Here is a 15,547-nt window from a genome sequence, read left to right as displayed (position 1 = left end):
TAGATTTAGCAACAAATAAATGTGCCGCCAAAAGTACTATTTAACGACAAAATTAATTTGGTCGCTAAAAATCACGTTTTTAGCGACGAGTAAGTTTTGGTTGCTAAAAGTTCTTGGAATAACCACTAACTTTTAGCGACAAAAACAATATGTTGTCGCCAAATATATTAACAGTGACCAAAATACCACCAGTCACTAAAAATTCACTACACAAATTTTGATTTTAATAATTTTTCTGTTCAAAATAATCCAAAACACCTGTTTTCCTGTGCATAATATATACACAAATGTAATGTAAATAATAATATACCTGTGCAAGACATTCATATTAATTCAAAATTAATAGATATAAAAAATCCCAATAAACATAATTACAATTCTCTGACAATCTAAAACATGCATACCAAAGTACTTACAAACTACTAACATCAAACTCATAAATACATTACCAAATCCTATGTCAAAATATTTTCAAAAACACAAAACTAAATATTTTGATGCTAAACATTTAATTCATAAATCATTTACCAAAACCCTATGTCAAAATATTTCCAAAAACACAAAATCAAATCTTCTGATGCAGCCTGAACTGTTTTCCACCATTGCCAATCTGTCACATGAAAAAAGAAAAAATAATATTAGATTGACAAAAAAAAAAAAAAAAAACCTCGATATAAATTTCACAATTTTGATTTTAATTTTGTAATGAGAAGGCCAATCGGGTGCTGTTTGCTCATACAAGTTTGCTCATACAAGTCTATTTAGGCTTGAACAAGCTGCCCGTGCCAAGTTTCAGTGGTTTCAGTGGTCATTTTGCAATTTCGGCCCTCGAACGGCCTTTTAAGTCTTGTGCTTTACATTTTTTCTTGTAATTTTCTAACTGGAAATCCAATCGAGATCCCATTTGTTCCTACAAGTCTATTTAGGTTTTAACAGGCTGTCTGTGCCAAGTTTTGGTGGTCATTTTGCAATTTCGGCCCCCGAACAGGCCTTTTAAGTCTTGTGTTTTACAATTTTGCTTCTAATTTTCTAACCGGAGAACTAATAGAGGTCCCGTTTGTTCCTACAAGTCTATTTAGGCTTGAAAAGGCTATCCGTGCCAAGTTTCGGTGGTTTCGGTGGTCATTTCGAAATTTCAGCCCCCGAACGGGCCTTTTAAGTCTTGTGTTTTACAATTTTTCTTGTAATTTTCTAATCGGAAATCCAATCAAGGTCTCGTTTATTCTTACAAGTCTATCTAGGTTTGAACAAGCTGTCCATGCCAAGTTTCGGTGGTTTCAGTGGTCATTTCGCAATTTCGGCCCCCGAACGGGCCTTTTAAGTCTTGTGTTTTACAATTTTGCTTCTAATTTTCTAACTGAAGATCCAATAGAGGTCCTATTTGTTCCTACAAGTCTATTTAGGCTTGAAAAGGCTATCCATTCCAAGTTTCGGTGGTTTCGATGGTCATTTCGAAATTTCGGCCCCCGAACGGGCCTTTTAAGTCTTGTGTTTTACAATTTTTCTTCTAATTTTCTAACCGGAGATCCAATCGAGGTCCCGTTTGTTCCTAAAAGTCTATTTGGGCTTGAACAAGCTGTTTGTGCCAAGTTTCGGTGGTTTCGGTGGTATATTGATATATTAAGCACTAATGAAAAAGGACAGGCATCACATACCCTTCAATCAACTTCTCAAGTTGTGGCTGAAGCTCATTGTCTCTTAGCTCCTCAATTTTCTTTGATATTGAGTTAATTCTGTGAATTGCAACTCTGATTCTTGAGTGCAAGTCCTTCACAACAGCTCGAGTTTTATCAACCTTCTTGGAACTTTCTCCCTTCGATTCTAGTTGTCTAAAGAGTCTACATTTAAAGTCATACTCTTTTCTGACAAGCTCACTAGCCTGAAATTTCAAAATTATTTCAGGATATGTCAAAAATTAGGGGTCTCACATATAACAGAACATTTTCAAGCTACTTGATAATTGGAAAACTGAAGATAAAGCTCAAGTAACAGCTGTCATTCAATATAATCGCATCTACAGATATTGATTACATTGCTGGTGCATAATTGAACAAAAACATAAAATCGCAAATACAACTTCTTTTCTTTTCTTTTTTTATCAGCACAAATACAACTTATGTATACAGAAGGTACATAGAAAATGAAATAGTCATGGAAACGCATTAAAGAAGGTAACATATAATATCAATGGAATTTCAAAGTATTGAAACTTAAAAATAAAATTTAAAATAAAAATATTATTAGTAGATTAATATTTGACAGAATAAAATTAATCTTCTAGCACACCATATTTTCATTTGATGGGACACCCTCCTAGCTGAAGGACAACAGTTTCTTCTAAACCCACACGTTCCTGGAAAATTAGCCTTTCCAGCAGTTTACTACTTTACCCAATACCCAATATACAGGTTCCTGTACAAGTGAAATTTCTTAAAACATTATAATGGTAATGGAAATTTCAACACACTACAAAGAGACAAACAGACATGAGCAAATGCTTCAAACATTGATGCATTATAATGTATCAGAATGTATGTTGAATTGCTGACATTTAGGCTATTTTGGGCACCTAGAATTGAGTCTCACAGTGAGACCAACTCAGAATGAAATTCAGAATTGGTTCATTTTATACTTTATAGCAATAGAAAATGACAGTCATTGAACACCAAGACCAATTATGAATGAAACTCAATGCCACTAGTGTGGCAATGCAAAATCTAGGGCTGGGTTATCGGAAGTGTTATTTTGGGAGCTTCAATTTCCACACACAACTTTCTCTAAGTTCACGCACCATTTTTCATTCAGAGGTTGATTTCCAAACAAAATTACATGGTTCAAAAATAAACTTTAGAACGAAAACCAATGGTTCAAAAATCACCCTCTGAACCAAAGATACGGCCGAATCATAAAGGTTTCATTCAGAAGTTCATTTCTGTGTCATAAAGTTTTGTTCAAAAGTTGGCATCCGAACCAAAAGAGTGTGTTAATTGAGATAATGTGGTGTGTGGAAATAGAAGCTCCCTGTTATTTCAAGTATAATCACGCCCATGACATTGCCACCAAACTCCACATGTTACCTGGTAAATCAATTATAAGCTGGAAGCCACTGCACGGAAACCCTATTCAGACATCATAGGATTCAAAGGTTGAGGTTGACTAAACTACCTAGTGAGTGTCAATATATAGACTATGCACCCTAAACTATAGTTTTGCTTTTAAATCTTCTCATGATGGAAATGATTTTTCGTTAGTTAGGATCAAAAAATTTCAAGTGTAATAACGATTTCCCAAATAAAACACTTAAAATTGTAAAAATAGGAAGAAAAGACCATCAAAATGGCACTTACAACGATGTAGCAATACACATCATTTATCTTTGCTGCAGAAACACAAAGTTGGGATATGGACCTGGGAAGTTAAAGACGCTTCTACAAGATAATTATTTTAAGGTGATGAACAAGGACATAGTGTTAGACAGACACATTAGCATATATACACATACGTATAGACTCATAGATAGAGTGCTGAAGAGAGTCTGAAAATTGAAAATTATTTAAAATGCATTGTGAGTTTGTGATCCAAGTGTGACAAACATTCGTCCATTGTGTTTTTGAGAAGTGTTAGTTTATGGACATGGCTCCTACTAAGAAGTGTTTGTGGTTCCTTAAGCCAAATCATTTTATTTTTTGTTGTCATTTTTATCCAAAAACCACACTCCCTGTTAACAAAAACTGCTATGCTTGTCTCAAAGTTCTGGCATGGTTTTTGGTACCAATATTGCTCCTAATATGATAACCCTTGATATGATTTGCATATTAGCTGAAGGGAAACATCTGCAATCTAGTATAAGGAACTTGGAAATCATGCATAGGAATGAATAATTCTACTGATAATTAGTCAGTTCATAATATATTACAAATTAGTACAAACCAAAATTAAATGACACTCAAAAAAATAAAAAAATAAAAAAAATAAATAAAGCAATTTTATTTACTTTATCCGCTTTTTATATTATGTGAACCTCAAGAATTGTTGGTTTTACAGGTGACACATATTGGTATCTGCCAATAACAGTGGGTTCTTCATACACCACATATGAACATGGTGATCAAGCCTCAGAACACAAATCTGTAAAATTTGAAGGATGATTGCATCTTCATGTTCATAATGTAAGGTCATAAAGCTTGAAACATAAAAGGGTTCCACTAAATGTTTGAAAGCATGCTGACTCAAGTGTTCAGTTAACTCAATTCAGTTTGACTTGAACAATGAGCAGAGTGGATAGGTGAAATTATAGAATTTATGAAAAACAAATAATTCCATATCTTTAACTCCAACCTAGTTGAACAAATTAAGATCTAGAAATTTTGAAGCGAAGTAGGAAAAACAGGACCCAAAATTTTTTTTTCCTCTTAAAATGAGTACATTTATAAGATGAGTAAAAGACAATTTTTAACAGAAGTATGTCCCGATAAAGCATCATGAAGATTCCTTATAAAGTAATCACGGTAATCTAACGGCAATGACATGAAAGTACCTCCCATCAAGATGAATTCAACCTACAAAATGAACAGTCATTTACAACTAGTGAACAAGGATTTTTAAATATATATCATCTCATTTTGTACAATTGAAGTAAACATTGAAAAACGTGGAAGATGACAAACCTTATCAACACTGTGGCCCAACCTTTTGAGTTGATTTATCCTGCTTCTAGCTTGAACATACGGGTTATATCTAAAACCAATATTACACAGAGTGATTAACTCATGAATTAACTACAAGATATAGACACTCGTAAACATTTTCGCATAATGATAAACGAACTCTAGTAGATCCAAATTAATGAAAAATGGGGATAAGGTGGAAAACGAATAGGTTATTAGCATTTTCTCATAACGCTGATTATAACAGATTCACATTATAACAAAATGGGTGGGCATTATTGGAGTAGGCACTTCTGTTTCTCCCTGATATATCAACAAATAGCAGCCACAATACTGAAACCTCCCCTGTTGAATCCCTCACAGGGCATTTATATAAGGCTCCAAAAACATACATTCAAACTCCTTGTCATTGTCAAGAGTCCAAGACCGATTCATTATCACGACTCACGAGTACAATTTGAAAACTTCAAATTTAGGCTAGACAAATTAAGGCCACTGCAAATCTTCACTCTCATCCATAATAAAAAGCTGCAGTGCTCAAATCTACAAAATACTTGCACTTAAGTGCAAAGAAAATACAAATGTTTTTTTTTATTTTTACATCCCCCCCCCCCCCTAAAAAAAATTGCATTTTCATGCAAGTATTACTAAATCCTAATCATCAATTAAAAAGGAAGGTTTTAGTCCAATCTAATGAAAACTGAATGAAAAACTGCGTAGAATTAGAAAAGTATCATGCATAAAATATATCCACAGAAGGAACGGGAGTACTGAAAACCAGCATCAATACCTTAACAAAGGGGACGTGATGACTAAATCACTCCCCTTAAAAAGCCGACTTGATTGGACATGTTTACACAAATTATCAACCTGTTACAGTAGTGCAAAATTTTCTACAACATTAGCCTCAAAATTTTGCTAAGGACTATATATGTAAGCAGTAAGATACTTATTATAAGTTCATCTTTATCCAAATGAGTTTGTGTAATAACATAACATTGATTGTTTTCCCACTTGCTGCCAGCCAAGTGGAGTAAGCTGTGCATCAAAATATTCAGGAGACACGTACGCTTTATAGTTCTTATCTACTTCTACATTGTGAATTCCTTGTGCATGCCTCACCTGGATGTATGGTTTTATAAGACAACAATGACTTAGAAAGCATGAACAATGACTTGTCTAGCCTAAGTTCCTTGTCTTTGCAGCATTAAAATAAAATTCATAACTAAGCATGTACATTCAACACTTAAATACACAGTTTTAGCTTCCAAATAAAATTCGGGTCTTTGAATGTTAAATTTAACAAATATCAATTTTGCAACTTTCGAATAACAAATTCAGCTTCTAATTGATGATTCCTACAACTCATAAAATTGCTTCAACACATAAATCTAATTTCCAATAACCATACGCATTGTGTTAACTTCTAAATAAGACAATAAATACAATTTTAGCAGTTATATGATCAGGACTCGAGAGAAAACGAGTAGGACTATGACCAAATAGAAGGTATATAACAATTCTAAGTCAGAGAGAAAAATGCATGAGGCAAACAAGCGAACCATAAATGAAAAAAAAATTAAAGACAAAGATTGCAGTCCCAAAATTAGTCCCAAAAATCAGTCCCCAAATGCATAAAGCAAGCAAGCAAACAACAAATGAAAAAAAAAAATTGAAGAGAAAGATTGCAGTCCCCAAATCAGTCCCAAAATCTGTCTTCTATATGGATCGCAGTCCCAAAATCAGAATTTCAGAGAGAGAAAAGAAGAGGGTAGCGACCACAGAGGTGGTCGCGATCAACGTTGTGAGAAAGGGAGATGAAAGGGAAGCACCGTTTGAGGGAATGTCGTCGGTGGCGCTCAGTCAGCTGTACGAGAGAGCGAGAGGAAGAGAGAAGAAGAAGAAAAAGTGGCAAGCTTTGTGCTGTGCTGTGCTGTGCCATGCCGAACAAGAGAATGAAATTGAAGACAAAGAAGAAAAAGAGGAGGAGGCGGAGGCGGTGTGAGAGAGTGAGAGGGAGAGGGAGAGAGAGAAGAAGAAGAAGAAGAAGAAGAAGACATACCTCTGTGTCTTTGCGTGTTCTGCCGTGCCGCTTGAGGTTGTGAAGGGAGAGAAAGAGATGAACAATTTAGGTCAATTCTTTGTGTACTCACCTAAAAGGATCAGTCTACGGTTAAAATAAAAATTAAAAAAAAAGGACAGATTCAAAACGATGTGGTTTTGACCTGTTAATTTATTGGCGACAAAATTCATTAGGTTGCCATAAATATTATTCACCTTTCCGCGATTAATTTATTTCTGTCGCCAAAAAGTTCCAATCGGCGACCAAAATTTTCGTCGCCATATATTAATTTGGTCGCGAAAACATTTTTAGCGCTCCTGCGTAGAAATTAATGTTGGCGCCAAACGTTTTGGCGACCAATAATCTTAACTTGTCGCCAATAGTTTATTTTTTGGCGACCAACTAGTATATTGTCGCTGATTATATACAATTGGCGACTAATTTTGAATTTAGTTGCTAAAAAACGTCGCCAAAAATGCTTTTTGTTGTAGTGATTATGTATGCAGGAATGGCCGCATTAACCAACTTGATGAGCGCAGCTCAACCCGCAAAGGATAACATTTTGCTTTTCCATCCGGCGAGCTTACTTTGAACCTTGTCAATCACAAATTGGAAGGACTCTCTATCAGGCCGGGAGTGGTGGATCGAACAACCCAAATACTTACCAAGGTTACGAGTAGTAGGAATACCAAGTGTATGAGAAAGGTGATATTGCAAGTCTTCATGTACATTGGCCAAAAACAAAACTTTGGACTTGTTAAAACTGATGTTTTGGCCAGATAAGGAACAAAAGTCTTGCAAAATGGAAGAGATGATAAGACAATTGGGTTCGGAAGCTTCTCCAAGTAAGATGAGATCATCAGCAAAAAATAGATGTGATAAAAGGGGACCCGCCCTAGACACACAGATAGGAGACCACTTATGATTTTGGCAGGCTTCGGTGATACGAGCTGAGAGATATTCCAGGCAAAGGATAAAAAGCTATGGAGAGATGGGATCACCTTGTCGTATGCCTCGAGATGGAAAAATTTCTTCAGTTTTTTCACCATTAAACAGCACTGAAAGCGAACTCGAGGAAACACAGGACATAACAAGTTCTATCTAACTCGAAGGAAAATTGAAGGATCGCATGATGGTACGGATAAAACTCCACTCTAAACGGTCATAAGCTTTGTCCAAATCAAGTTTAATCAACATGCTGCCTTTCCTGCCTTTTTTCTCCTTAAAGCTATGAACAATTTCTTGCACGATGATAACATTATCGGTACCTCTTCTAGCTGGGATGAAGCTTGATTGAAGAGGACTAACAAGAGACTCTAACATAGGTTGAATACGAGCTACAAGGAGCTTAGTGATGAGTTTGTAAATGATGTCACAAAGCCTTATGGGACGGAATTGGGTTATGGATTCTGGACTAGGGACTTTAGGGATGAGGTAGATTAAGGTTTTATTGATCTCCGGATTGATATGGCCAGTCACAAACGCACAGGAGATTACTTCACAGATCGATGGGCAAGTAGATGCCAAAACTTTTGAAGAAAGATGGGGTGGAGTCCATCAGGCCTAGGGGCCTTTCAGGGTTTGAACGTCCACAAAACTCGCCTAATCTCTTCCAATGAAAGAGGGGCTAAGAGGGAGGGATGAAGAGAGGAATCAATGGTGGGTAAGAAAGAGTAGGTGGGTTCGTTACGAAGGGACACACTAAGTGAACAGGTAAACAACCTTCTAAAGTGATCCACAACATTGGATTTGATGGAATCAATTTCATAAACCCAGGTATTGTCCGAATTTTTAAGAGCGAAAATTTTATTATGTTTACGATGAGAAATGGTCATTTGGTGGAAAAAATGAGTGTTTCAATCCCCATCTAAAATACGGTTCACTTGGCTTTTAAGACTCCAGAACTCTTCCTCCAGACTAAGAACATGGTTATAGTCAGCAATAAGGGACTGTTCTAGTTGTAGAAGATAAGGAGATGGTCCATAATCAAGGGATTTTTGAACACCAAGGATCCTATTGGCAAGTTTCTTTTTACGGAAGAAAATGTTACCAAATACAGTTTTGTTCCAAATAGAAACTTTGTCTACAAAAACCTTAGCCCCTTGAGTGAAGTTGGCATTGGACCAACTGTCAGACACAACGGTAGAAAGAGACGGATCCGACAACCAGATAATTTCAAAACGAAAGGGACGAGCAGTCCTAGAGGGAAGGATAGAGTGGGTATGCAAAAGGATGGGGCAATGATCCGAGTGGAGTTTGGGCAGGTGTAAAACTTTATTATCTGGGAAGAGTTGGGCCCAAGCTCCATTACAAAAACATCGATCTAGTCTTTCACCGATAAAGCTGCCGACTTGTCTTTGGTTATTCCAAGTGAAGCGTGGGCCAGAAAAACCCATGTCAATCAGCCCACAATGGTCGAGACAGTCCTTAAATAACATGGCTCTACGATGATTAATGGGTTGTCCTCCAAATTTCTTTGTACTAGTCAAAATCTCATTGAAATCTCTCATTAAAAGCCAAGGCAAATTATGAGCATCAGCAAAATTTTTAAGATTATCCCAAAGAATTTTTCTAGTATTGAAACAGGGGCTAGCATAAATAGCTGAAAACAACCATGCAGTAGGTGAGGAGAGTACCTGGATACATGCGTGGATTTCCTGCTGCATGACCGAAATGGCATCACAATGGATCTCTTCACCATTCCACAACAACCAAATACCCCCAGCAAAACCAATTGGTTCTGAGATATGAAAATTTGGAAGACCCAAACTCTTACAAATAGTCATGCCCCTATCCCCACCAATGCGAGTTTTTGTAATAACAACTAACTGTGGGTGGTGTTCTTCTAGTAAATTTCAAAAATGCCTGCGGAAATGGAGGTTGGCTGCCCCATGGCAGTTCCATAAAAGCACCTTCATTGGAGCTTTAAACAGTGGTAGTGGAAGGAGTGCAAACTCCTCCTTGTTTAGCACTTCCTCCTTCGGAGAGATCCATTCGGGCCCCAGAGCTAAGGCTTCGTCTGAGTGAAGGTATGGATACAGTTGGATCATGTGTTCGAAAGCTCTGTTTCCTTGCATTGTGCAAAAATCTGCGGCAACGCGTAGTCGATGGAGCTTCGGAGATTGTTCGACCACTATTGCTTGATTGAGGTGACCCCTGAGGGTGAACTCCCAGGGTATTAAATCCATTTGCATGAACTCCCGTGTTGGTAGGAGTGGGGCAAGGAGAAAAGTTTCCTCGATCAATGGTTCGAGCATCTGTTGATAATTTGGAAGCAGCTTTGAGGAGGGAATGATCACTTGGTTTAACTGTATGATCTGGTGGGGAGAGTCCGTCGCATGGGTGAACGGAGTGGACAGGTAGTTGACAACCACCGTTGAACGGTGAGGCAGTGGGGATGGTAAAGGTAGGAACAGAGATAGGTTCATCCACATGTTCATGATCTCGCTGTTGTACCAGCCCAAGATGTGAGTCGGGTCTCGTTAAATCATCTCGACCAGTCCGTCTCCCATCCTGGAGTGACCATTCGAGGTCTTCTAGAACCAACCTTGCTGGTTCTGCTCTACCACACTGTTCAGACGAAAATGGAGAGCTGGGTTTGGGAGAGTTGGGTCTGCCACTGGTCTGTGTGGATGGCTGGAGGTGTTGCGAGAGTTGGTGTGGGGAAATCGGGGATTTTGGCGTGGCATGGTTTGGTGGAGAATAGGGGGAGAATGGGGTTCTGAAGCTTGGTTTTTTCTGAGGAGGTTGAGGGGTTGACGAAGTTGTAGAAACAGTGGCTAGAGAAGGTGGGTTAGTGGTAACACAAAATAGCGTAGACAGTGTAGAAGAATCCCCAGGGTCAGAGAAATTATTAGCAGACTGGGGAATATCGGGAGATGGGTTCAACAAAGGACAGGGGCCTAAATCAGTGTTAGAAACACTAGAAGGATGTAACGAGGTGGCATGGCTATCACTAAGGCAAGCAAAAGGGTTGCTCAGGGACACCCCAGGTACTATGGGGTCACTATCAACAATTAAGGTGGCAGAGGAAGGGGTCAACGAAGTGAGAGGTTGTGGCTGACCATTAGGCGCCAAAATTTGAATTTCAGTCTTCTTCACCCAGACCTTCCGTGGTTGAACATTGGAGCGGCTTGCCGGGTCCAGCTTCTTAGAGCTCTTGGGGCGTTTCTGAACTAACATCCAAGGGCCAAAAGGCTCACCATCTGCTGGAGGATTATTTGCTTGGTTCTCCACTGTAGTATTCTTATTGGCAATATTCAAGCACTCCTCCACTCTGTGACCAATCAGACCACAATGGAAGCAAACATAGCTCAGACCTTCATAGGCTACATTGACTAAACTAGACCCCATTGTGATCTTAGCTATTAAGGGCTTGGTTAGATCAATTTGGATGCACAAACGCGCAAAACGACCCTGATCTCCATTAACTGTATGGATGTCCATTTTATGGAGCTTACCCAGAGTATTCCCAATTTTTCGGAGAATAGAATGATCATAGTATTCAATTGGAAGACTGTGAAGTCTAGCCCAAACTATGGTGGTAGATAGACTGGCCTTGGTTGGTAGATATCTATTAATTTTTAAGATATTAATTTTTAAGATGGGAAATTCTCATACCCGTCTACATATATGTAATAGATATTAGGATAAATTACACATAATATCCTTGTATTTTCACAAAAGTTTTACTTTGCTCCCTTCAATTTCAATTGTAGCATTCCCGGTATTTTAAATCAAGTTGCCATTTACTGTTAATAAAGCTATCAAAAGTTGAAAGTTGAGATATTAAAGTTAGATTTTGGTAAAAAAAAATGTAAGGACTAAAGTGAGATTTTAATAAAGTGTAAAGGTACTAATGGGGTGCCTCTATTTATACACCACCTTTCATCTCAAGGCACACCATTACTCAAGGCACACCTTTAGTAATTTGATAAATACAAAATTTACTCAATACACACCATAATCTTCCATCTTGATCCTTACTCACACACCCCACCCACATCTTCCATCTTCACCATTAGTCACTCACACACCCCACCCACGATCTTTCATCTTTCTCTTCATTCTTTGCTTCATCAAAGACCCTGGTGGAAACAACTCCACATTGGAGATACAGTAGGTGAGAATTCTCATTTTGCTTAGATTTGAGGGTTTTATGTACGTTTTTCCGTTGTCATAAGTGTTGTATATGAACGTTTGATTTTGCGAACCGTTCGACACTGGTCTGTCGAACATTAACCTTTTGTCCGGAGTGTTTCTGTCGAACAACTTCAATATGTTCGACATTTTAGTGTCGAACAAAATTCAATAGTTCGACATTGTACTTCCAAACGGACTTATCCTTCACTGTTTTCTGTTTCATTTTTAGAAATTGATGACCATTTTGCGTATTCCACCCACTACCCTCAAACCAATAAGAAATTTGCTTCTTTCTTCTATGAGCAAAGTAAGAACGTCGTTGTTGAAGAAATATTTTTGAGGTTAAACAACACTATGACAGAGAAGAAAGTATTGCATTTACTAAAAAAAAAAAAGGCACCAATCATGTCAATGTACAAATAATTCCATTCTTGTCAGCAGAGGCAAGTGGTTTTCCAATACCACTCCACGAACAAGATAGAACAAAAGCGGTGGTGAAATGGCGACGGCTGCAACAATGGTGGCTAGGGTTAGGGTTTGGATGTTGTATATTCAACTAAGGTTTGTATTGATATTTTTTTGTGGTCATTTTGGTCATTTTAGGCAAGGTCATTATTATAATAAAAAATAAACAATTAATGGTGTGTCTTGAGACAAAATGTGGTGTGTAAATAGAGGCACCCGTACTAATGAGACAACAAAAATGTCTCACATGCTTCAAACGACAAGTTTCATTATATTTGTCAATGATAGACAAGTGGAAGGTTCAGATTGTAACTTTACTTAAAGTGTAAATAGTTTACTGTTACAATTGAAAGTGAAGGGATTAAAGTGAGATTTTGATAAAATAGTAGAAATACTAAGTGTAATTTACCCTAGATATTATTCGATAAGAGGTATTAACTTTCATTAGTAATTTCCTTACAACATATAGACCATAAATAGCACATATTTTTTCAAGAAAATTTGTTATTCTAAAAAAATATATATCTGCACATTTTATTTTTATGCTAAAAAAGTAATTTACTTTTAGTAATCATCGACTTCATGTTAAGCGATATTTTGCTTTAAACTTTAGTCAACCAACTTTGTGTGTGAAAAAGTTTCAAGCCCATTTATGCTCAAAAACTTTAGCCAACCAATTTATGCTCAAAAACTTTAGACAACTTCCATGTTATGCACATGTTTCACTACTTACATATGTTTATTCATACATTGGTTGTGAAAAAGGTTTCAAGCCTTCACAACAGAAGTTTTAAATAGCAATTTTGAAATACTTAGAAAAGCAATCTAAAAACATGGTAAAACTAACTTGATTAATCCGATTGATTAGAATTTATGCATCTTATTAGAAAGTTAATGGTTTGAATCTCTATATTTATGTGTGGGTTTTCTGTCCTATATATATATATATATATATCAAGACTTTTCTTTCTCACTTTGGGAGTTTTTTGTATATATTTTTTATGTTAGATTTGATTTTTATCATTATAGACATTATTGTAATATCATATACTAATAAATAAATAAATAAACAGTACTTTTACCCCCATTTCGATGATTCAAACCGTTCAGTTTATCAGATATTTCATGCATTTCATTCACACAAAAAATTAAGTAGATTCGATAACTGTAACTGGTTCAATTTATTGCGTCTATCATAAAAAAATGTATGATTTTTTTTTTCGTCTATATTTTTTTTTTTGTTGTAAAAAATGCAGTAAATTGAAATAGTTACAGTTATCGGATCGACCTAATTTTTTTTGTAGATGAAATACACGAAGTACCCAACAAAATAAACAGTTTGAATCATTGAAACGGAAGTACCCTCTTGTTTAGTTTTTGGATTGGAGGAAATCCTCCTCCTAATCCTTATTTAGTGGATAAATTATTGTTCTAATAACGTCATGGATGACAAATTTTAACCCTTTTGAACATCATACTTTGAATTATCAATGGGAGGAAGCTTCTTTCAAATAAATAATAATTTTCTTTCAAATAAAAAATAGTAAGCGTGGGGTGTTTGATAACCAAATTTAGCATTTAAAATTGAATGTATTAAGTAATAATTAATTAAGTCTACTTGATAATCACAATTGATATCACTTAAAATTTTTAGTCTCTTAAAATATAGGCTAAAACTTAAGAAAATTTTTAAGTCATATGAAACTTACCTAATTCTGACTGAATTTATAAATACCAAATATACTATTACCACAGCTACCACTACTACCATCATTGCTACTGTTACCATCACCATGCCTCTACCACCACTACCGCCGCTGCCACCACCGCATTTATCACCATTATCATTGTTGTCATAAGTACCACCATCATTTTTCTATCACTATCATCATTACCACATCTACCACCACCCATCAACACTACTGCTACTACCACCGTGCCACTGTTGCCGCCACCACAATCATACCATCACAACTACCACCACTACTATCGCCATCACAATATAAAATTGAAATATACAATTTGAAATAATAAATTTTAAATTTGATATTATACATGTCAAACAACTTATTTTTAGTTCAGCACTTAAATTTTTATCAAACAGTTTTTCAACTTAAAAAATTAATATTAATTTTTAATTTTCAATTTTTAACTTTATCAAACGTTCACCTAAACCCTTCTCTTGTCCCCCATCGTGTAAAGCTTGAGGTTTTTGTAACAAGAAGCTTTATGGGTAAATTACACTTAGTGCTCTTATATTTGCCTCAAAATCTCACTTTAATCCTTTTACTTTTCAATTGTAATAGTCAACCCTCTATATTTTAAGTCAAGTTGCAATCACACCTTTACATCCATCTACTGTTAACAAAGTTGATGGAATTTGTCATTTGAAGATGTGATATTTTTGTTGTCTCATTAGCACACTTACTTTTTTACTGAAATCTCACTTTAATCCTCACACTTTAACTAAAATTTTATTTTAGTCTCTCCACTTTCAATTTCCATTAGTTTTATTAACGGTAGATAACAGAAGGGTGAGATTGAAATTTGATTTAAAGTGTAGAGTATTGACTGTTACAATTGAAAGTGAAAGAATCATAGTGTAAGGGTGTTAGGTATAATTTACCCTAGTTTTATAGTTATAAATTTTCAGTTTGTTAAACACTACACCAAACATGCCATTTACTCTTAATCTTTGATTAAGCTTAAATTTGGCAAGCACCAATGACACAAGGGAAGCCCTCAACGACAGTCTTGTCATTAGCATGATCCATTTCACTAATACATTTTCTCTGATTTGATAATCTGTTGAGTTTGTATAATTTGATTTCTTGTTTTAAGAAATGGAAATTTGATTAGGGAGTAAATTTAATTGATACATTTTCTCCAATTTGAGTAACCTATAAAATTTGTATAATTTCCTTGATTTTATGTGTTATGAAATCCAATTGAAATTTAATGGATTCATTCACTATCACCTTTGAAAAATAACTTCCTCTTTGTGTAAGAGGACATTTTTCTTAAGACCGAAATGATGGTTTTATGAAAAATATCAATGATTCAAAATGAAAAATTGACTTGTTTTAGCTTACTTAATCTCATAATCGAACTGAGGAACTCAATCTGATATTCAAGTTAGAATCAGGAGTCTACCTTAAGGGCTTGTTTGATTCCACAAGACTAATAGTGAGGTATAAATAATCCTATCAAA

At 36.0% G+C, this 15,547-nt stretch overlaps 1 protein-coding gene and 1 long non-coding RNA gene across 2 annotated transcripts; both read right to left on the bottom strand.

Annotated features, from left to right (window-relative positions):
- Window positions 1-1,655: 1,655 nt before the first annotated feature.
- Window positions 1,656-6,020, bottom strand: LOC114301221 (uncharacterized). The gene is made up of 4 exons (XR_014365584.1): window positions 5,458-6,020; window positions 4,668-4,737; window positions 4,538-4,559; window positions 1,656-1,879 (listed from the first exon to the last, which is right to left on the bottom strand). It is a non-coding gene; the product is annotated as an uncharacterized LOC114301221 (long non-coding RNA).
- Window positions 6,021-8,585: 2,565 nt separating this feature from the next.
- LOC114317957 (uncharacterized) lies at window positions 8,586-9,515 on the bottom strand. Its single transcript, XM_028264761.2, has one exon. The coding sequence runs from the start codon at window positions 9,513-9,515 to the stop codon at window positions 8,586-8,588; it is 930 nt and encodes a 309-aa protein (XP_028120562.2).
- Between the last annotated feature and the right edge of the window lie 6,032 nt (window positions 9,516-15,547).

This window comes from Camellia sinensis, chromosome 4 (assembly GCF_055761805.1).
Source record: "Camellia sinensis isolate YWXY chromosome 4, ASM5576180v1, whole genome shotgun sequence".
Classification (NCBI taxonomy): Eukaryota; Viridiplantae; Streptophyta; class Magnoliopsida; order Ericales; family Theaceae; genus Camellia; species Camellia sinensis.
Note: the sequence above shows the minus strand (reverse complement) of the source record. Positions and strands in the feature narration are given on the sequence as shown.

Bases quoted from the DNA above. Each gene is read 5' to 3' on its own strand.
- LOC114317957 (XM_028264761.2), bottom strand. From the start codon at position 9,515: ATGACTATTTGTAAGAGTTTGGGTCTTCCAAATTTTCATATCTCAGAA.